Source organism: Fukomys damarensis, unplaced genomic scaffold (assembly GCF_012274545.1).
Source record: "Fukomys damarensis isolate Sample0158 unplaced genomic scaffold, DMR_v1.0_HiC HiC_scaffold_3, whole genome shotgun sequence".
NCBI classification, from domain to species: domain Eukaryota; kingdom Metazoa; phylum Chordata; class Mammalia; order Rodentia; family Bathyergidae; genus Fukomys; species Fukomys damarensis.
The window spans coordinates 6,693,978-6,715,904 of NW_022900915.1; the positions used below are offsets into that span (position 1 = coordinate 6,693,978).

Sequence of the window (21,927 nt, forward strand, 5' to 3'; positions counted from 1 at the left end):
CAAATGCCATTGTTGAAAATTTTTAAATATTTTCAATAAGCATGGTGCTGTTTCTTAATATTTGTCCCTTCCACATCTCGTGTTGGAATTTAATTATTATTATGACAGTAGAAAGAAGTAGGACCTCTAAGAGCTGATTAAGTCATGAGGATTTTATTCTCTTCAGGGGATGGGTGTTGTTTTCAGAGGGCAGTTTCAGCCCCTCCTCTGCTCTTTGGCCTCTCCCTGTCTATCCTGTGATGATGCAGCTGAAAGGACCTGGCCAGATGCCAGCGCCTTGTTACTACATGACTTGGCCTTCAGGATTGTGAGCCAATACCTTGCTATTGATTATGTTACTCATGTCTCACATGTTCTGCTATAGCAGCACAAAACAGACTATAGTAGCTATTTTTTAAATACTTTCAGAAAAATATTTTTAATGATTTATCATATTGTACTTAGTTAAATTTTACAGGGACCATTCTTCAGTGTTTGAGCTCTAAGTATCTTCACTCTGTGTTCAAGAATTTATGTTTGTCTTCTAATTTCATTCTTTTAATGAGCATATGTCATGGTTATTATCCAATCCTACTTTATAGTTCAACCATTTGAGGCGTGGCTAAGTCAAACAAAACTTTCAATGTCTATGTAAAGTCACTATGCTTTACAGACTCTTCATAGAACTGAGTTTCTTTTTCAATCTACTGTCTGCTATTTGAGAACAATCTTATATAAAATTTTGTGTTTAAACTGAATTCTTACTGTTTCCTATAGTGTATATACCATCAGAGCTAAAAAGTATTGTCACCGATTTTTTTTTCTTTTCTTCTAGATTATTGGGTCTGTTGTTTTATTTCTCACAAACTCACCTAAACTAATTTTTTCCACTTCTGAAAGTACTTATTGGGTTTTTGAGAAATGTATATTTCTAATATCCCAAGATGTTTTCATGTTTTAAACTAGATGTGGTGAAAATAAAGCAAGTTTAGATGTTAGGTGTTTACAAATGTTCTTTTTTCACTCAAATTTAATATTCCTATCCCAAAGCAGTGCCAAATGAAAAGTGTAGAAGCCAGATACACAGACAGAGATATAAAAGGAATTATTTAAAGTCAGTCATTAATTAAATGTTCATTAAGTTCCATCTACTTTCCAGAGACTATATTATACTAATAACATAGTTGGTCACTATGTCCCTACCCTCATAGAACTTATTATATTTGGTTGGAAGTGCATACACGTGTGTGTGTAATGTGTCAGCTTGTATTGACTATTAAGGAGAAATATAAACTTAGATAGGAAGGATAGGGAATCCTTGAGGCCAGGCTACTGAAGATAGAGGTTATTTTCTGTAGAATGACATAGGAAGGGATCTTGGAGGAGGTGGCATTTGTTTACAGACCCAAAGAAAATGAAACAGCAAGCCATGCATTTATCTGAGGAGGAATATAGCAACAGGAAGCAGAAAGCAAAATAGCCTTGGATTTGAACTTGGTCATGTTTTCAGTTTGAGTGCTCAGCAGAGATCCAAGCAGAGATATAAATGGGTCCAGGAGAGATAGCTATTTGGACATTATCAAATAGTGATACTGAGGGCATGGTAACACCAGAAAGTTACATAGAATAGAGAAGAGGTTGAAGAATAAAACCTAGGTCATTACAATATTTGGAACTTGAAGAGATGAGGAGAAAGCAACAAACAAAACTTTGAGGAAGTCAATTGAAGTAGAAATATAACCAAGACAAATCAGGTCTGAGAAGATATTTTTCAAAGAGAAAGTTATCAGCTGTCCCAAAATGTGAACAGTGAAGTAAAATGAACTCTGAGGACAGACAATTGAGAGTTGTTCCCAAAGGGTTAAGCATATTATTTGAAGCTTAAGAAAATGCCTTAATACATACTAATGTTCAGGTGGCATGACTTAAAAATTTAAGGTGAACCATATTGTATACCGAAGGTATACCAATAAACTTAATAAAAAGAGCATATAAGGTTAAATAGTTAAGAAGAAGATTAAAGAGTACTATTTGTTAAGCCACACAAATATAAACTATTGAGCGAGTCCCTGTGAAGTCACTGTGCCTGGCCATCTGTCATCTAAGCTCTATACAAAACAAAACCTGGAAGGCAACCCCCACGAGCTCAGAGGAGTTGTTGTTCCCTTTTATCTCTGTACCTCTAGCACCTAAATAAATCCCCACTGAATATTTTATGAACGATTCAGTGAATTAATTGAATAATGGAGTAACAATTCTAAAATTTTATCTATATAAAGATTTGATTTTTAGATATTAAGATAACATGAACAAAACTTAGAATATTAATGCAATGACCACATAACATACAACCTTTAAAAGCAGGTAACGTTTCACAGCTTATATATAACCTAATCAGGCATCCTCATGGCCATCCCACTTCTGGTCAGTAATGACTTACTAGCAAGGTCCATGGACTAGGGGCTCATGGTAGCCTTCATTGTATACTGAAAAAAAATATATAACTCTCAATACAACGGTAGTTTTTAGTCTATAACATTTGAATAGGATATTTCTCTTCTGTATTTATAAACAGAAATTTAAACATAAGCATTAGAGATTCCAACTTTGCATAATGCTGATCCAACTAAAGATATGAATTTACTCTTAGGATAACAATTTACATCTGCACATTTAAAGTCATAGATGTAGAAATGCTTGAGAAACATCCTGAACCCCAGCCATAAGAGATCATTCTTCTGTATAAATTTGCAGCATTAACGGCTCACTTCTTCGATGGTCTTACTCCTTCGTCCTGAGCAATTGGTGCCTTCAGGCCATCTGGTATGTTATAGAGAAGTGAGCTCCAAGTACATCAAGCCATTGTAATAACTTCCTGAAACTACTTTGCATGTCTGGAAGTAGAGAGGCACAAAAATTTTTACCTAGAAACAGTAAGGAGTGGCCCTGCAAGAGTTACCTGTTTCTGAGGGAGAAGGAGATGTGCTAAAATTGAAGAGCTCTAGGAAATTTAAGGTTCATGTCTGTGTTTGGACTGTGCACATTGTGAATAGCATACATGTTACAGGTGCAGAAAGCTTTCTAGTATGACTGAGTCATACAGTGGCTGAAAAAGCTAACAAGGAGAGCTCCAGTTTTATATTTCTCTTGTTGTACATGATTCATGAAAATACGTAGAGCTTTCTTAAACTCTCATCTAATCCAGCAGACAGGCTGGTACTGAAATGAGGTATTCTGTGAAGAATTCTAGAAGACCGAATACATAACTTTGACATTTTGGTATTTCTACTTAAAATAAAACAAAACAAAATAGTCTGAGGACATAACACATTATTTAAGACTTCACACAAAGCTGCAGTCATGACGTAGTGTGGTATTGGCGAGGGAAGAATTATAACTCATCGATGAAATACAATAGAAAGTCTAGCTTCAGATTTTCACATATGTACAAAATCGTTCTTCAACAAAAGTGAGAAAGAAATTCAATGGACAGGGGAAAGTCTGTCAGGAAATTATGTGACAACTGGAAACTCATCTTTAAAACATTGTGTTATACTCCAAAATTACTTATAAGTATAAATGTGACATCTATACAACTGTAGAACTTCAAGAAACATAAGGGGAATTATTTTTTATAGGACATCAGATGCACGAACCATAAAATAAAAAAGCAAAACAAAAAATATGGCTTGGAGTTTATCAAAATAAAATAATTCCCTCTTAGGAAAACCCTGTTAGGAAAATGAAAAGGCAAGCTCTAGAATGGTAGAGAACATTCACAATATGTATTATCTGATAAAGGACTGGCATCTGTATAAATTCTCTATATCCAATAATAAAAGAGCATGCAACTCAAAACAATGGGCAAAGCATTCTGGAAGACAATTTAGAAAATGAGACGTATGGCAAGCTCCTTAAAAGATGTTCTACATTATTACCATGACACGAAGAAAAGCAAATTACACCCATAAAACACTATTTTCAAGTTTACCGAATTTTTTCTCCATAATCTAAATTCTGCTTTTGAGCCCATCCAATTGCTGTTTTTAACATACTATTTTTCAATCTAAAGTCAATCTTGAGATATTTCTATTCATTCCGTGCATATTTCATTTACCTCATTAGCAACATTTGTAAACCCAGTTTTAAATTTTGCAAACTTTGTACTATATGTAACGTTGCAGGGTTGGACTGTTTTGTTTTTCTTCTTTTTTCTTTAAGAAAGATATTTTGCTGGTTCTTCGTATGTCAATGACTTCCAATTGTGTACCAGAAATATTGGTGTTATACTGCAGATTAAGGACGGCAAACTGGCTCGCGGACTGGCTTTCACTTTTTCTAATTAAAGTCTACTGAGATACAGGCAAACCTGTTTGTTCACACATATTTTATGGCTGCTTTTAAGCTGCAGTAGTTGTGCTGAGTAGTTGCAAAAGAGACCACACTATCAACAAACAAAAATGCACACTATTTATTTAGCACCTTTCAGAAAAAGTTTGTTGACTCTTGTTGTAGACTCTGGATTCTATTGTATTTATCCAGTGTTCCTTTTTAAATTTTCACATATAATTAAAATTCACGAGTTTTATATTGGAATGCTTTTTTATGTTTTATTTTATTGTTCTTATTGTTGCATATTCGTACTACATTATGATTACATTCATCTTGGGGAGTTGGTACATGTCCCTCATGTTTCTTAATTCCTTTTTGTTGACACCCCTCTCCTCCCCTCTCTCCATCTCTCTGAACCTCTTGGACCCCTTCTCCTATATATTTATACGCATTTATAATACATAGTGATCATGCTCCTCCTAGACACTTGGTACATTGTATACAGACTCACAACCCCCCGTTTTTTATTCATCTCTTTTCCTTACTTTCGCTCCCCTCCTCCATCTTTTGATTTCCTTCCCATGGGCAAAGGACCCATCTAGCTATTCTTTGCTGTCTATTCTCTATATCTTTCTTTATTTATACATTGAGTTTATTGTACAAAAAGTCGTGTGACAGTTTAGCTGTGTATCTGATTTACCTCACTTAACATGATGGTCTCAAGGTGCTTCCATTTCCTACAGATGATCCAAGTTTATCCTTGTTTATGGCAGAGTAGTGCTCCATTGTGTGTGTGTGTGTGTGTGTGTGTGTGTGTGTGTGTATATATATATATATCACATTTTCTTTATCCACACATGGGTTGATGAACAGCTTATAAGACTTAGCAATTATGAATTGTAGCATTGTAAAGATGGGTATGCACATTTCATTGTAATACGGTGTCTTTAACTCTTTTGGGAAGGTATCTAATAGAGAAATAGCTGGGTCAAATGCAATTTCTATTTTTAGTTTTTTGAAGAATCTCCTTACCGATTTGCATATTGGGCTATACCAGGTTACACTCGCATCAACACAGAAGGGTTTATTTCCCCCACAGCCTTTCCAGCCGTTGTTATTATTTCTTGAATATAGTCCGTATTACGGGACTGAAATGGAATCTTAGTCTTGTTTTCATTTGCATTTCTCAGTCGGCTAGAGATGCTGATAATTTCCTCATGTATTTATTGCCTGTTTTTACTTCACTTGACAAGTATTTGTTCATTTCACATGACCAATTTTTGAGTGAGTCTCTAAATTGAAGGGGTTTTCTTTTTAGTTCTTTATATATTTCAGGTATTAGTCCTTTGATGAGTAGCTGGAAACAAAATTTCCCATTCTGTGGGTTGTCTCCTCAGTCCGTTAGTGGTTTCCTTTGCTGTGCAAAAGCTTTCTAACTTGATGTGATCCTATTTGTTTATTCTCGGTATTATGTTTTTGCGCAGTTGAGGTTCTATTCAAAACGTCTTTGTATACACTGTGCTTTTTCTCAAAGAACATCAGTTAGAAGTATTTGTGAAAAGAACTGTTGGAGGCAAATGTTCCGTTTTTGTTTTCTTTCAAGACTCTTTAACCTTCAGTCATGTATACAATTTTAACTGTGTTTAGAGATTATATTGACAGTTACTCTTCCACTCCTGCTCCTCTGCATATGCAGTGTATTTCCTTCCTCACACTGGTGCCAAGATGTCATACTCGACGTCCTCTGAATCTTAAAGCAAACGTTCAACATTTTACTGATAATTTTGATGCTGGCTGTAGATCTTTCACCAATGTTCTATGATAGTAAATAAACTTCCTTACATGCTTAGATTTTTTAAAGTGATGAAGGACATCACATATTTTTGTGACTATATACAAAAATCACACACTTTTATGTTTCAGAATAAATTAATATTCTTGATCACATTAATCAAATACCTAATACTAAACCAACTTTGTATCCTAAGGGATATTCTCACTTGTATTAGGTTATTAAATGAGACCAATTTTTGCTCTCTTTCAGTATTTTAATCTGGTTTGCATGTCATAAATTCTGTTTACAATGTGTCCTCTTTATCTTTTCTCTGGAGAGTTTATGTGTCTCTTGAGAGAGTGTTAATTTTAGATCAGAAACAGAAAGAGTAACAATTACTTTTAGTTTCAGATAATAATGTGAGAAGAGTTATTTAAACATTATTCCATAACATACACTTTTGTAAGAAAATGTTGAGCTATTGAAATTTTATTTTGGAGGGTAAATCTTGGAAGAAAAAGGAGTTGCAAGTCTAAGGATTCTTTCTTAGGGGTACATGTATTAAAATTGCTTTCTCTTAATGTGAATTTCAGAATATTTTGGTAGAATTTTTTGTGTGAAGAACACATAGGTATGGATTACCTTTGAAATAAATGCTACAACACATGTGTATGGAAAATTCATCTCCCATTTAAATACATGGTACAGAATATTCATGTAAGCATGTTGAATGCCTACTTGAGATAAACATACCAATTTGTATAATGTGCTTTTAACGATCCTTTTTCATTGTGGAAGAATAAAAAAAGAAAATGTTGAGTTGCGCATTTTTTTGGGGGGGGTATACTCACATGCAAAACATTTTAAGATTTAAAGATTTTTTTCTTAACTGACACATTAAGAAGTTTTGCCAAACAAGTTGAAAAATGCATGTGACTCTTGCCCTGTAGCATATGGTAAATGTTTTGTTCTCACTTCATACATCACACCGCTCCTTAGAAAGGGTGTGGCATGACACAGCTCTAATATTACACATCTGAGACATTCCACCTTTAAAAATATGAAAACAGTCCCTATCATTTCTTCAACATTTTTCCTGTCTTGAGTTTGACAGTTCAGTTTGAATTCCAGCCTCATAGTTATTTTTAAGACTTAGGCTATAATTTACTTACCATAAAATCTCTAGTCCTGCAGAACAGAAAGTATACAAGAGACCACCTCATGAGTGATTTATTCTACCTGACTTTGATTGTCTTGAAAAGCTGCCAACTTTGCTTTTTATGCCTTCAGTGCCTCGAGTGAGAATTCATTACAGCACCTGCTGTTTTGAATGGCATATGATGGTAGGGCAGAATTCAGACCACCAACAGTGTCCAACAAACAAGTGTTCAAAAAGGGCTGCAGAGTATTTGATTTTTAGTTCAAAATGCAAGGGTTAACTAATGAACTTGACTAACCTAATTTTTGTTATAACACCACTAAGCTTTATTGCACAGAAATAAAGCAATTTGGCCTTGGCAGGGATTCAGTGTTTGATCCTGTAATTGTAAAATATTGTTGATAAAAACAACTTGAGAAGGCAAAAAAAATGTTTAAAATATAAAATTCTCCTTCAGGAAGATGTTAATTCACATGTAAGTGTATCCACAAAAGTTCATTATCAACTAGAGGCCATTTAAGAGTTTAAAATATTGCAGAGGCACAATATTGTTGAAGATTCTTTCAAACAATTTCCAGATGGATTTTTGAGAAATATATGAGCAAATAAAAAACGATTAGGGCAAATTATAGCCTAAATATAAGAAGATATAGTTGTGTGAAATATTTAAAACAGCTAAAAAGTGTTCACTAAAGATAAAATAAGGAAATAAACTATATCACACTCGTAACTTAGACTGTTGACATTAGAAACTTGCAAACAGTTCAGGAATCAAAATTTTAAAATAAATAGGACTAAGAAAATGATATTCTGGGAGCTGTGACAAATTCATTATCAGAGCTGCATGTCAGTCAGCATTTGTTTCTGTTAGCAGATGCCTGAGAAAAATAGCTGAAAGAAGGAAAGATTTATTTTGGCTCAAGGTTTCCGAGGTTTCTGTCCACGGTTGTCTGGTTCCATTTCTGTGGACTGAATCGAAGCAGAACATCATGGCAGAAAGGTGTGGTAGATCAAAGCTGCTCACCACAGGACGTCTGAAAATAGAGAAAGGAGGGAAGAATCAGAGAGAAACAGGGCAGGCACGAGGCAGATGGCTCAGAGGCAGCCCCCAGGGACCCATTTCCTTGACAGGGCTCTGCCTGGTCAAGGCCTCCTCACCGATGATGTTCTGAGTGGATGACTAGGTTGAGAACGGTAGTGCTGTCCCGCTCCAGTCTCTTCTCTAGGCCCCATCTGCGAACATCACTGCGTCGGGGTTCAGGCCCTCACTACGTGAGTCTTTGGGGACACTTCATATTTAAATCATAACAAGTTGTAAACGTCCTATTTGAAACAGTAAATACGTTCTTCTCAGTGTATTTAGATTTGTGGTGATTTTTAGTTTGTTTTGAACACAACTACCACAATAAGCTTCCAGAGATAGCCTTTTCATTAATCAACCTGCTAGTCAACTGCCAAGTGTCTTCATTTGTCCTACAAATATGGGGTCTCTGGTCTTTCCTGGTTCTTTTTTTTTCCTTCATCCTTCTTTTCCTTCCTTCCATTTTTCCCGAGAAGACACACATTTGTTACATGAACAGAAGCAGTTATATGGTATAATTATGTCATTCTTCTCCCTTTTTATCTTGCTCTTCACTACTCCTTTCTCTTAAAGCAGTCTCCCCTTACTGGTAGGGAACACTTTCAAAGGCTCCAGGGAATGCCTGATCAAACATAGTATTGAACCATACATACACACCATATTTTTTTCTATACCAATGAAAAAATTTAACTTTTAAATCAGACACAATAATAGATTAATAATAATAATGAATAACACTTCACAGACCTTGATAAAACAATTCAAAAATTCATTCCAAACAAGAAGAAACCAGAACAACAAAAGCAATTCTAAGTAACAAAGACAAGGTAGGGGGTTTCACAAACCCCCTACTTCACACTGCAAAGCTACTGTGATAAAAACAGCATGTTATTCACAGAGAAACAATCCTGAGGATCAGTGAAACAGATTGCAAGAGGCAGAAACAACTCTAGATGCACTCAGCCACCTCATAGTTGACAAATGATCCAAACACTTTTACAGGAGGAAAGATAGACGCTTTAATAAATGGTGTTGGAAAAACTGGGTTTCAACTTGCCAAAGATTAAAACCAGACCTATATCTCTAACCATGCATTAAATTAAATTCAAAATGGATTAAAGATCTAAATATTAAAAACCAATACACTGCAGGGCTGGTGATTTAACTCAGTGGTGCCGCCACACATCTCCCAAGTGCAAGGACCTGAGTTCAATCCCTGGCACCAAAAAAATGAATAAATAAAAAATAAAAGAGAAACAAAACCCAGACACACTGAACTGTCTGGAAGAGAGATTAGATAGAACCCTTGAAGACATTAGTGTAGGAAAAGAGTTTATGAACAAAACCTCAGTTGCACATGAACTAACACAGTCAACAAGTGGGATCTCTTCTTATTAAAAAGCTTTTTCATAGCAAAAGAAACCACCAAAAGCACAAAGAGACAATCCACAATGTGGGAAAAGAAGTTTCACCAGTTTTTCAGACAAAAGTCTACTATCTAGAATATAGAAAGAACTTTAAAAAATTAGACCTCCCAAATTTAAACACCCAATCCAAAAATGGGCATCTGAAATGAAAAGACATTTTTCAGATAAAGACGTAGAAATAGCACATAAACATATGAAAGAATGTTCAACATCACGGGTCATTCGAGAGATGCAAATGAAAACACTGAGATTCCACCTCACCCCAGAAAGAATGGCTGCTATCATGAAATCAACCAAAACCAAATGTTGGCAGGGCTGTGGGGAGAAAGGCACCCTTCTCCATTGTTGGTGGGAGTGCAGACTGTTGCAACCACTGTGGAAATCAATGTGGAGATACCTCAAAGAGCTAGGTCTAGAGGTCCCATTTAACCCAGCTATTCCTCTGCTGGATGTCTTCTCAAAATAATTAAAAGAATTGTACCACAGTGATATATGTGCACCCCTGTTCATAGCACAGTTTGTAATAGGTGAAACTTGAAAACAGCTCAATTGCCCAACAACTGGAGACTGAAAAAAGAAAAAAAAATTACTACTCAGCCATAAAGAATGAGAAATTAGAGACATTTATAGCTGAATGGATGTACACTAATGCCATATACTTAAGTGAAATAAATAGGACACACATGTAAATACTAAATAGTTTTTCTGGTGTGAGAAACTGACAGTGCAAATAAAGATCAAAACACATAATAGATAATGTGAAATAGGAAGAAAAGGCCCAAAGGGGAAGGGGATCTGACAGCTGACAGTGCAAATAAAGATCAAAACACATAATAGATAATGTGAAATAGGAAGAAAAGGCCCAAAGGGGAAGGGGAAGTGGGAAGGGTAGGGAAAAGGAAATAAGGAAAAGAAATAAATATGAGAAAAGAAAAAAAATGGAAACAAAATCTTTGCAAATGGGGAGGGGTAGAAGGATTGATCTGAGGGGAGTGGAATGGGGAAAAAAATCAGAACCAAGATGTATTATGTAAAAGTCCAAATTCCCAATAGTGAATGTCAGCATATTGTATACCTAAAATGCACCAAAAATTAATGAAAAGCATTATAGCTAATAATGAACTACAATATTTCGAGCACCATACCATTATAAAAGTGATTTAAAACTTAAAAGTTGTTTATTCCTGAAATTTCCACGTAATATTTTCAGACTGTGGTTGACCAAGGGCAACTGAAGACATGGAAAGTAAACATGAGGTTGGTGACCCTGCTGTGCAGACCTTTTCCCCCGTGAAAGCACTCTCCTCACCTTGTCATGACTGTCTTTCTCACTGCCAGGATTTCTGTCTTTGACACCTGTTCTTCCTCACCCTTTTCTCTAGGCTTTTGTCTAGATCACTAAATTTACATAGTCTAGCTAGATATCTTTATATATCTCTCAAGAAATTCATATTTCAATGCCAACTGTCACCAAAATGTTTGTACCTCTCCCATGAACCTCTGCCATTTTACAGAAACAGAATGTTTTTAGGGATGGGTCAGCCGGTCTCTCGGGATGGACGTCTCTGGACAGGCCACGACAACCGAGATCGTTACAGCTCCCGATGGTCTTCCCTTTTGCATTTTCTCTGAATTCTCTTTTTTGCTAATCAGCTACTTTTCCGAGGGCATTTTAATTTCCTTTCATTTTCTTCTAGAACGTGTTTACCCCAAAGATCTAAAACTCATGCATACTTAGGCAGAAGTGACTGATAATGATTTACAGCGGTGTCTTTGTTGTACTAAAGTCAAGGCTGTGTGTGTGAACCACAGCCCATAAGCATAAGGCGAGTGCAAGACAAACTTCCGGAAAGAAGGCACTATTCATTTTCAGGAATAGAGACACTTATAGTTACATCCTGGTTCATATCAAAATATAAGTATTATGGTAGCTTAAATTATTCTGTTATATCAAATAATCTTGTATAAATGTTTTATTTAAAGAAATTTCAAGTTTCAATTTTATTAAACAGATTTTCTATTGTTAACTATCAATCTTTCCTTCACTATAAAGAAGGCATACTATGTCAGCTATGTTTAATATCAAAAGTGCTTAGATCATAGTTTTACTGCAGTAATTTTTGTAGTTCTATCAAAATAAGATTCTCAAAAAATACTCGCTGAAACTCAAAACTGTGACATCTTCCTCTCATTAGTTATTTTCTTGTTTTCAGCATGTTATTTGTACGGGATTATGGTGCAAAGTAGAAGGTGAGAAAGAATGCAAAACCAAACTAGATCCACCAATGGATGGAACTGATTGTGACACTGGTAAGGTAAGTCATTAATAAGAAAATCACCCAAAACTTGATAAATTTGCATTTTTTCTTGCTGGTTACATAAGGATCCAACATAATATCTGTACAATAATGTCAGTGTGTATAGAAATGCTAGTATCTTATATATATTTAATTTAAACTTTTCTGATTTTTTTCAAATATGGTAGTTATGTTCATATTAAAGTGGTGTAGTTTTATTTTTAATTAATTTTACTGGTGCATTTTAGGTATACAGTATATTGACATTCATTATTGGCAATTTGTGCCTTTACATGGTATATCCTGGTTCTTATTTTTTTCCCATTACCCTGCCCTCTCTTCAACTCCTCTGTCCCTTTCCATTTACGAAGCCCCCAAATGTATCATAGATGGTGTGAAATAGGAAGAAAAGGTTCAAAGGGGAAGGGGGAGGGGGAGGGGTAGAGGAAAGAAAAAAGGGAAAGAAATTAATATGAGAAAAGGAAAAAATATAATTTTAATTTTTGTTGTTTTAATGTTTAGTGTCAGGTAATATGTATGTACTTTCACAAAGTAGTAGATTCATCTTTTTACTATTTAAATGAGATAGAAGTCATATAATAATATAAGTAGTAGAACTTCTCAGGGCACTTTTGAATCTTTTCTGATATACAATAATTTCTCTGGAGAGAATCAGAGTGCACAGGTTTTCCTTGGCAATATAAGCATCATAACTGAAATGTTAAAATAATCTTTAAAGATGAATAAATATTTAACTAAATAGTCTAATTTAATATGCTTCCTACAGCTATCAGAATTTGTTAGTGTGTACATTTTAAGATAAAAAAGACTGCTGTTGTATAAATGGTTTTCCTTCTGGAAGTATGAAATAGATGGATCTTATATGCACTTAAAATTATGGTTAATTTAATAAAAAGATAGCAGGTTAATACTTTACAAACTTTTTAATTTGTATACCATGACCGTACTATGTAATGGTTCTCCACTCAGTGACTGGATTAGAAATCTTGCCTCTGAAGAGTACAGAGGTTTATCACATTTCAAAATAAACAGCAACATAATAACTACAATTTATTTGTTTACTTACATAAGCAAGTCATATAGTAAATCATGTACTAATTTTAAAACAATTTGAAAAATTCAAGAAAATTGTCCTAAGTATTAAATATTTACATATTCACACCCTTGCTCACATGCAAAGATGCCTATATTAAAATGTAATTTGCCATGGTAAGAAATGAAAAACAAAAAATATTCATAAGGACAGGAATGGTTACAATATATTTTTTAAAACTTAAAAAATGTTACTATATTCTAGTTGTCTTTCTCTCTGTCTTTCCCTCCCTCTCTCTTGCTCAAGATAATGCTGTTAGCACAGGCATGTCAGAAGAACTAATGCCCTGTGACACCACTGGAGATTTAAGGACAATCTAGTTTGTGTACTAATTGGAGTGCATATACTCACATAGTATTCATTGTAAAATGTCTGGAAAATTGTTTGATGCTGTAAAGTCCCAGCTCTCTCTAGCACATCCCACCTTAGGAGGGTTAGAAATGACGGACGGCAGTGAGGAATGTGGGGGTGTGGATAAATGCAACTTTTCTATAAATATTTCTGGGTCGTCTAATATCAGCACATATTTTTTATTCTATCTATGATTTCTTTAATTTAAAAAGAAAAATTGACAAATTATTTCAATTAAAACTCTTTTTTAAAAGACTAGAAATTTTATCACTCGCTCCTGTCAATAGGAAAATGGTTCCTTGGAAGAAACTTCTGTGAAATGTCAGTCCGTTGTTCATAGCCTGTGCCAACTATTTTTCAGTGAGCTTAGATGAGAGTCAGTGTTTCCATTTGTTCTAGTTTTTACTTAAATTATACACAGAAGTACAACAATGTGTACATATCAGGCAAGTCTCACAACCCTATGCTGAGTAATGTATGGCTTAAATATAAAATTACACAGATAATAATTTTCATTATCCTTGAAACACAAATGTAGAAATTTACAGAAATAACCAAATATTCAACCATTAAGTCTTTAAACATCACACAAGCCATTTATCTTCCGTAGTATTTCTTTAGCAATAAAAACTCTCTTCAGTTTTATAATCTAGCATCCTAAATATTTTCCCGCTATGATTTTCCCCATATTTTTTAGGATAATTTGCATTCTTGAGATCTGTAAAGTAGATTCATTCTTTTAGCAATCTAAATTGTAATCATCAAAGGTAAAATGTTTTATTTCCCACGATTATGTTAATGACAATCTTTTAGCGGTTCTGTAATGGTTTGTGCATTGAAATAACTAATGTACCTCTCAGTTCTTTGCACACGGGGGCTCCCTCACATGTCCCAGTGTTCCAGCTGTTGTAGGAACCATTGCCTAAATAGTGTCCCACAGTCTGATTTGGGGTGTGGTAGTGCTAAATTATCTGTATCCTCACACTAACTACTGCTAGCTTGGTGTGCTGCAAACCAGGAATCAAAGCTGGAATATTTTTAAATTTTGCAACATTCCCATGATATTAAGCTGTGCATACCTAGTTCATCTAACATAGAATTCTATGATTCAAAATGATTTTGAAGATAGGGCTCTGTACACTATTTATAGACATCATCTTTTCAAATTAAAATCAACATGTCGTTTTCTCCTTTTCTCTTTACATTATCATCTATCTTTATACATTTCCTTCCATTTTACAGTTCACTGTCCAAATGTGAATGTGCTTACATTTCTGCTTAATGAGATTAAAGAGTTGATAAATGAGCTAATAAAAGCCAATAAATTGTATATGTGTATTATTACTCTTGTACCTACAGTATTTATTCAGAATAGATGCCAGAAGAAAGTGAAGTAACACTTTGATAAGATTGTTTTTTAAGGGATTTATATGACAGTTTGGTTCAGTTATTTCTGTTCCTATATTGAGATTCTTGTAACTGCTGTCATCATGAACTACTGGAAATACTGAGGAGTGCAGTTTCCTGACTGTCACAATGTGTGCACGTAAAGCGCGTTTTACCTTCCTTCCTTTCCCTTTTTCTCCACTATGTGTATAAGATGTGCTTTAAAAAGTACCTATCAGGTTACTTTGATATCTTCATACCTTCATGACCCTCTTCTAATTACATATTGTCATAGGCATGTCCACAGGAAAAAAGTGGTAGGATAGAAACATAACCAGATATTTTTAGGTCATGTACTGTCCCAGAAATAGTCAATAGTATATGATCATTTAGCATTTTTATAAATCAGATGAATTTGTAAATGAGACAAATTTAGAGATTTTTTAAATCAGGTGTGAAACCTCTTTTGAGGCTAAACTTATACAAATGTGTCATAGAAAACATGATACTAACAAATTTATGGAAAGAATCATTGTTTATTTTATATGCAAATCCAGGGGAATGTATGATATAATAATTCAAACAAAAACATTTAGTGCTCCTCAGCATTGGAGCACACCACTACCTAGAAGACACAAAGTCAGGGCCCCATAGTTTAAGTCCAAGTTGGTGAACTTTAAATATTATGCAGTCATTCTTTACGTTTCTCTGTTTCGTGTGGGCAAATTGGCTTATATGTTTGTTTCTATTTTTCTTCATCTGCCGAATGAGTAGTTTAAATTACGTACACATCTAGACCCCACTCCTTCTCGGAATATTTTTAGTTTGTTATGAACCCTACCCTAGCCTTTCAGTGCCTTCTTGGTGCTAACTGGACAAGACGCTCTCTGAGAAAACAAACGCCTGTCAAGTGGGACAAACTACCATGACCGATTGTGGTTTTACTACTTTCAAATGGGGTGCTTTTCCAGAAATGAATGGCGTGACGGTTAGGGTCTTACAACCACGGAGTGATGCCAAACTTTTACAGGGCTACTTTTCCTCCTCTTCCAACTTTCAGACTGAAACTTCCTAGAAAATTCCAGGTTTTTTAATGGAGATTGGAGCACGTCAATACACTATGAGTTGTTGAGGTGTAGTTTTTCAAGCTTAAATGTAAAACTTCTTGTATCCAAAGAAGTTTGAGTTTAAATTTTGACATCTTTAGAGAAACATATAGGAACTATTTTACTGCATAAAAAGTTTACTGAGTTCAAATAAAATGATATCATACCACTTCTAAATTCCCTCTTTTAAAAAAATGAAAAAAATCTATTTTCAAAATAAATTTTAAGTGAAGCTATGTAATGATCAATAATGATCAGAATGAACAGAAGTTTTGTTAATTTTTTATTATAGTTAACCCCTATTAAATCCTTATTTATTATGCTTAATGGTTCATTCAAACCATGAAAATAGCATCTACAAGGTAAATAAGATTTCATTCACACCTTAGGAAAAAACAAAGGTAAGGGTCAGAGCATTGCTACAATTTTTCTTTCAGTCCTTTTTAAATATTATTGCTATTTCATACAGAAAATCATTTATGGTTAGGAGAATCAAGTTGCTCAACCATATTATTTGATAATCACTAATTTTTACTTACTCTCAACATGATTTTTTGTTACCTTTAGAATGTCTGCTGTGACAATCTTCCATCTGGTTTCCTGTCATATCCTGGCAACCATTCTTTGATGACTATAGAAACAGTCTTTCTTGCCTACTTTTGTTCTGAGTCCAGGAAAAACAAAAATTAAAAAGATAATGATTACACTCCCTTCTCTTTCTGCATGGTAGCTGTCTTTGCTATTTTTTCCAGTTAATAGATGCTACATGAGTTACAGATTAATTAGAATGAAATAACATAATTTCAGTATAATTGCTCAAGTTTTTCAAGCATCTTGACTTTCAAAAGAGTTCGCTGTAAACGTTTAATGCATGAACTTGGTGAAAATTCAGAAAACAGAAAGTGTACAGGATGGTGCTGAAATCCAGTGTCACAGTTACAAGGAAAGATAATACCTTTAAGCACTAACATTAAAAATCAAAACTGCTGCATTTACTGAAATCCCTGCTTCAGCTTAGTTCTAGAAGGACTTCTTTTTGTCCTTTTAAAGTATTCATTTCTCAGAATGTGTCAGTTTTTTCTGTTTGTACAGCCTGAAATCTCCTCTCCCATCCTCTTCCCCCTATCTCCATGACAAATACTGAACTCTCAGCGTTACAAAATAAGTCTCTGGGGTGCTTTCATGACAAGACTTACTTATTTCTGGAGCTTCGGCGTTATACTACAATGACAGAGAGCAAGTGCAAACTAACTTTTGGTCTTTTTTTCCATTCCACCTAATTTGGGCTGCATGGGGACCTCATTTACTTGCATTAATTCCAGTGACTGTATAGGCCAGTGAATGATTTTCAGTTGTGCCCTGATTTGTTCATCTAAGACATAACTTTTGGAATAGTGGTGTAAGGCTGGCGAGTGTACCAGCAGGACCTCAGCACCTGAGCATCTGGCTGGAGAGTGGAGCGTGTGGAGTTCCTGTAGCCGGACCTGCGGTGCCGGGACCAGCAGCCGAGAGCGCAGATGTCCAGGGTAAACTAAGTTTCTGCACGGGGGAGGACATTTTTTCTTTAGTTTAGAAATAACAGATATTGTACCAATAAGCCATGTTATAAAGCACAAAGAGCGACTCAAACTGCACTGCTTTGGAGAACAACAGATTTCCTCAATTTGCCCATTTTACACAAAAACTCCCTTTTAAGAAGAAAGTAGAACTGAGACCTTCTAATAGCAAAGAAAACTACAAAAGGTGACTGCTGGATAAATCAAATGTTGTATTTAAGGAAGCAGGGAGATACATATTTGAAAAATTAGGTGACCATTAAAGATACTATGAGAAGAGGAGGAGATGACAGGACTTCAGAAAGACAAAGAATAAGAACATAACTGATGGCGATAAGAGCTAAGACGAATCGAAAACAAAAACACACTGAACACATGGAGACAGGAATTATTACAGCATCAGCTTGCTCGGTGCCGTCGTCTTAGAGAGGTCCTGGGGAAGTGAGGCAGTAAGTTCGCCTGGGTGCTTACAGTTCAGTCACAAGCAATTTTAAAGAATGTATTTGAAATCATATTTAAGAATTCTAAGAACCATACTTCTTACGGAAATTTCAAGCTTTCTGCTTGACCCTCAAAGCCCGCCCTACACTCTTACAGGTTCTTTTCCATAGCCAGTTGGCTTTGACTCCTCAAGTATTTTGGAAGATAAATTGATTAAGCATTAAAAATATTTTTAAAATTAAACATGGATTTCTGACTGTTTTAATGTAGCCAACCTTTCACAGGTAGATTTTTTTTCAGCTTTAATTGAGTTTATTGGTACATTTTAGGGATACAGTAGTTACATTCATTGTTGGCATCTTGTACCTCTACATGACAAGTCTTGGTTCTCATTTTTCCCCTTGTCCCTGCTCAAAGGTAGATTTTAACGTAAGGAGTATATGCTATTAATATAATAGTTCTTTAGTTTTATAAACTTGTAATTTTTTTAAAGTAAAATTTATTATTTGTGCTATCTTTCCTAGGCTGGGTTCTGAAACAAGGGATTGTAATGGTCCCAGAAAACAATACAGAATTTGTGAGAATCCACCTTGTCCTGCAGGTTTGCCTGGATTCAGAGACTGGCAATGTCAGGCCTATAGTGTTAGAACTTCGTACCCAAAGCTCGTACTCCAGTGGCAAGCTGTGTTGGATGAAGGTATGACCGGCCAGAGCAATACCCTCTAATAAAGTGCATTTCTAGGTTTGCAAAGTATTTTATAACAATAGTGTTACTGGAAAGATTATTTTCTAGACATTTGTAAGCTTTGTTGTTTAGACCTTTAGAAGCTTCTAACAACCTGAGGCATTAAAAAATTATGTGTCAGAAACGTAGTGAGATATTATACATGCCTATTAGAAAAACTAAAATAATGGTGATGTCAAGTGCTGGTGGAGAGGAAGGCAAATGGAATCTTTCAGACCTCATTGCTGAGGGAAGATAAAACAATGTGGCCACTTTGGAAAACAGGGGGGCAGTTTCTTGTAGGAATAAACATACATTTAACATACAACATAGAAATTACATTTCTAAACGACAGAATACCGCTGGATCATGAAGAGCTGTGGATTTATGCAGCAGCATGATGAATCTCAGAGCATTACGCTGAGTGACAGATACCTCCGTCAGAAGGACACATGTTGTATAATTCCATCAGGATAACATTTTGAACTGAAAAACATTATAGAGATAGGAAACAAATGAGTTGTTTCCGGGGATTGGGATAGTGTGGAGGGCAGGGATGGGCATTACTAGAAAGGGAACAGTTTAACATCTTAATTGAGGCAGGGGTTACACAAATCTGTACCAGTGATAAAACGGAATAGAACTGCCACGCATGAAGCAATGCCAGTTTCCCGCATTTGCTGTTATGAGGTAGATGCGAAGAGAAAAGTATTGGGGAAACTATATGAAAAGAGTAGGACTTCTTTTCGCTAATTTTGCAAATGAATACGATTCTGAAATTATTTTAAAATAAGAATTTCCAGAAAATCAATGCTGCCTCATGGGTTAAGAATGGCAACACTCTCCAGTGGTGAATGGCCTGGAGGTTTGAGTTGCAGTTGCCAGAATTTATGGTGGATTTTCTAATTGTGTTGGCCGTTATGCCACTTGACTCTAGTTCATACCTGCCACTTAGTCCATTGGATTGTGAGTACCATCATTCCAGTAACATTCCTGTCGTGAACCTAAACTTCATTGGTGCTCATTTTAAGTGGCCCCTTCTGATGAAACCCTCCCTCTGTTTAAGCCCCTGAGCATTCATGGAAACAATAACATCTGGAGTAGGCAGGAGAACATGCCAGAGATACAGTAAGTAGGGTGATTTGCTTTTGTGTCCTGGAAACCCAAGTACTGAAGTGTTTCCAGAAGCAAGGCCTGATCACACATGTAGATGGGCCTGGGAGTCAAGCAAAAGAGGAGAGAAAAGCGTTTATTACATCCAGTGTCCAGGTGACTCCTGGATGACAGCGGGGTGGGCCGTGTCAGTGTAATCAGACTGAAGGTCAGTAAAGGGGTGGAACCTTACAACTTTCTGAGAAAAGTAGCTGTGAGCGAGGAATGAGTGAGTCCACCCCTCAAGGTGCTGTGATCAAAAGTCACTGTGAATGATAAAAAACAGGAGCAATTCAAGGTATAAGAAAATGTAGAGGTAATCAAAACATCTAGGGAAGAGGAAGTTAGGGTGCCATCTGAGATGCGGTTGGAGGATGAAAGTTGGGAAGAGGAGTGATAATTCTGCTCTATGGTAAACGCCAGATCAACATGACTGTGGATAGATTTAACTAAAGCGGTTCATATCAGAAAGGCGAGGTGGTAATCATCTGATGGCTTTTTAAAACCCCATGGTGTCATGGGATAATCTATCGTGTATGGTTAAGGATGTCGAAGTCCTTCCTTACATCTAGCTTCTTGACATATGTAGTACATTATTGCTAGGTATGTTCACGTTTTGTGCAATGATACAGCAGAACTTCTTGCTTCTAAGTATAACTTAATGCACATCCATACATCTTTTTCCTTTCTTCTCTGCTCCTACTCTCCATGGCCTTGGTAACCAGCATTCTACTTTCAACGCCTATGAGATCAACAATTTTACACTGCACATGTGAGCAAGATTGTGCCTGCCTGTGTCTAGCTTATTTCACTTAACATATCATTCTTCAGTTTCATCAGTGTTGTTGCAAATAACAGCATTTTCTTCTTGATGATAACCGGATAGTACTCCATTGTGTATATGTGCACACGTTTCCTTTTTTAATTCACAATTTAGGTGAACATTAAGGTCACATCCACCTTAGAGAATTTGTACCTGTACACGATACATCGCGGTTCTTATTTTGCCCTCTTTCCCCTTTTCTCTCTTCTACCCTTTAACCCCTCCCAATTTACAGAAGCTTCGTTTCAATTATTTCCTTTTTTTTCTCGTTTTTTTATTTCTCTTCTTTCCTCTCCCCTACCCCCCTCCTTAGCTCCATTTTCCCTTTGAACATTTTATTCCAATTTCATATTATCTGTTATACATTTTAGTCCTCGTTTGCACTTTGTTTCTCACACCACAGAAACAATTCCATATTTACACATGTGTGTCCTATTTATTTCACTTAAGGGTAGTTGCAAGGTGCATTCATTTAGCTATAAATGTCTCTAGTTTATCTTTGTTTATAGCAGAGTAGCACTCCATCTTATAAAAGAACCACATCTTTTTAATCAATCACTAATTGATGGATACTTTAGCTGTTTCTGAGATTTAGCTATTACAAACTCTGCTGCTACACACATGGGCATACTTACATCACTGTGGGAAGATGCTTTTCATCCTTTTACGAAGATATCAGGAAAGAGGATGGCTGGGCCAAATGAACCTCCAGTATTAGCTTTTTGGGGAAACTCCACAGTAGCTGCACCACCACCAACTCCCACCAACAGTGGAGCAGGGTCCCTCTTTCCCCACAGCCCCACCAGCATGTGTTATTGGCTGATTTCTTGGTAGCAGCCGTTCTTGCTGGCGTGAGGTGAAATCTCAGCATTTCTTCATCTGCATCTCTCGAATGACCAGTGATGTTGAACATTCTTTTATGTTTATGTGCTATTTCTACTTCTTTATCTGAGAAATGTCTGTTTGTTTCAGATGCCCATTTTTGAATTGGGTTTTTTTTTTTAATTTGGGAGGTCTAATTTTTAAACGTTATTTATATATTCTAGATAGTAGACCTTTGTCCGAGGAACAGCTGGTGAATTATTTCCCCCACATTGTGAGTTGTCTTTTCAATCTGTTGGTGGTTTCTCTTGCTGTGCAGAAGCTTTTAATAAGAGATCCCAGTTGTTAACTCTTTGTAATCTTTCCTGTGGAACTGAAGTTTTGTTCATATAATTTTCTTTTT

At 35.7% G+C, this 21,927-nt stretch overlaps 1 protein-coding gene across 1 annotated transcript in view; it reads left to right on the top strand.

Annotated features, from left to right (window-relative positions):
* Adamts19 (ADAM metallopeptidase with thrombospondin type 1 motif 19) overlaps positions 1-21,927 on the top strand; it is a gene marked incomplete at its 5' end in the record, with an annotated part of 210,106 nt that overhangs the window by 116,967 nt on the left and 71,212 nt on the right. Inside the window, 3 exons of the mRNA XM_010627281.2 lie at positions 11,966-12,067; positions 17,402-17,532; positions 18,528-18,700. Coding sequence (XP_010625583.1) covers positions 11,966-12,067; positions 17,402-17,532; positions 18,528-18,700 — 406 coding nt within the window. The remainder of the gene's footprint in view (positions 1-11,965; positions 12,068-17,401; positions 17,533-18,527; positions 18,701-21,927) is intronic.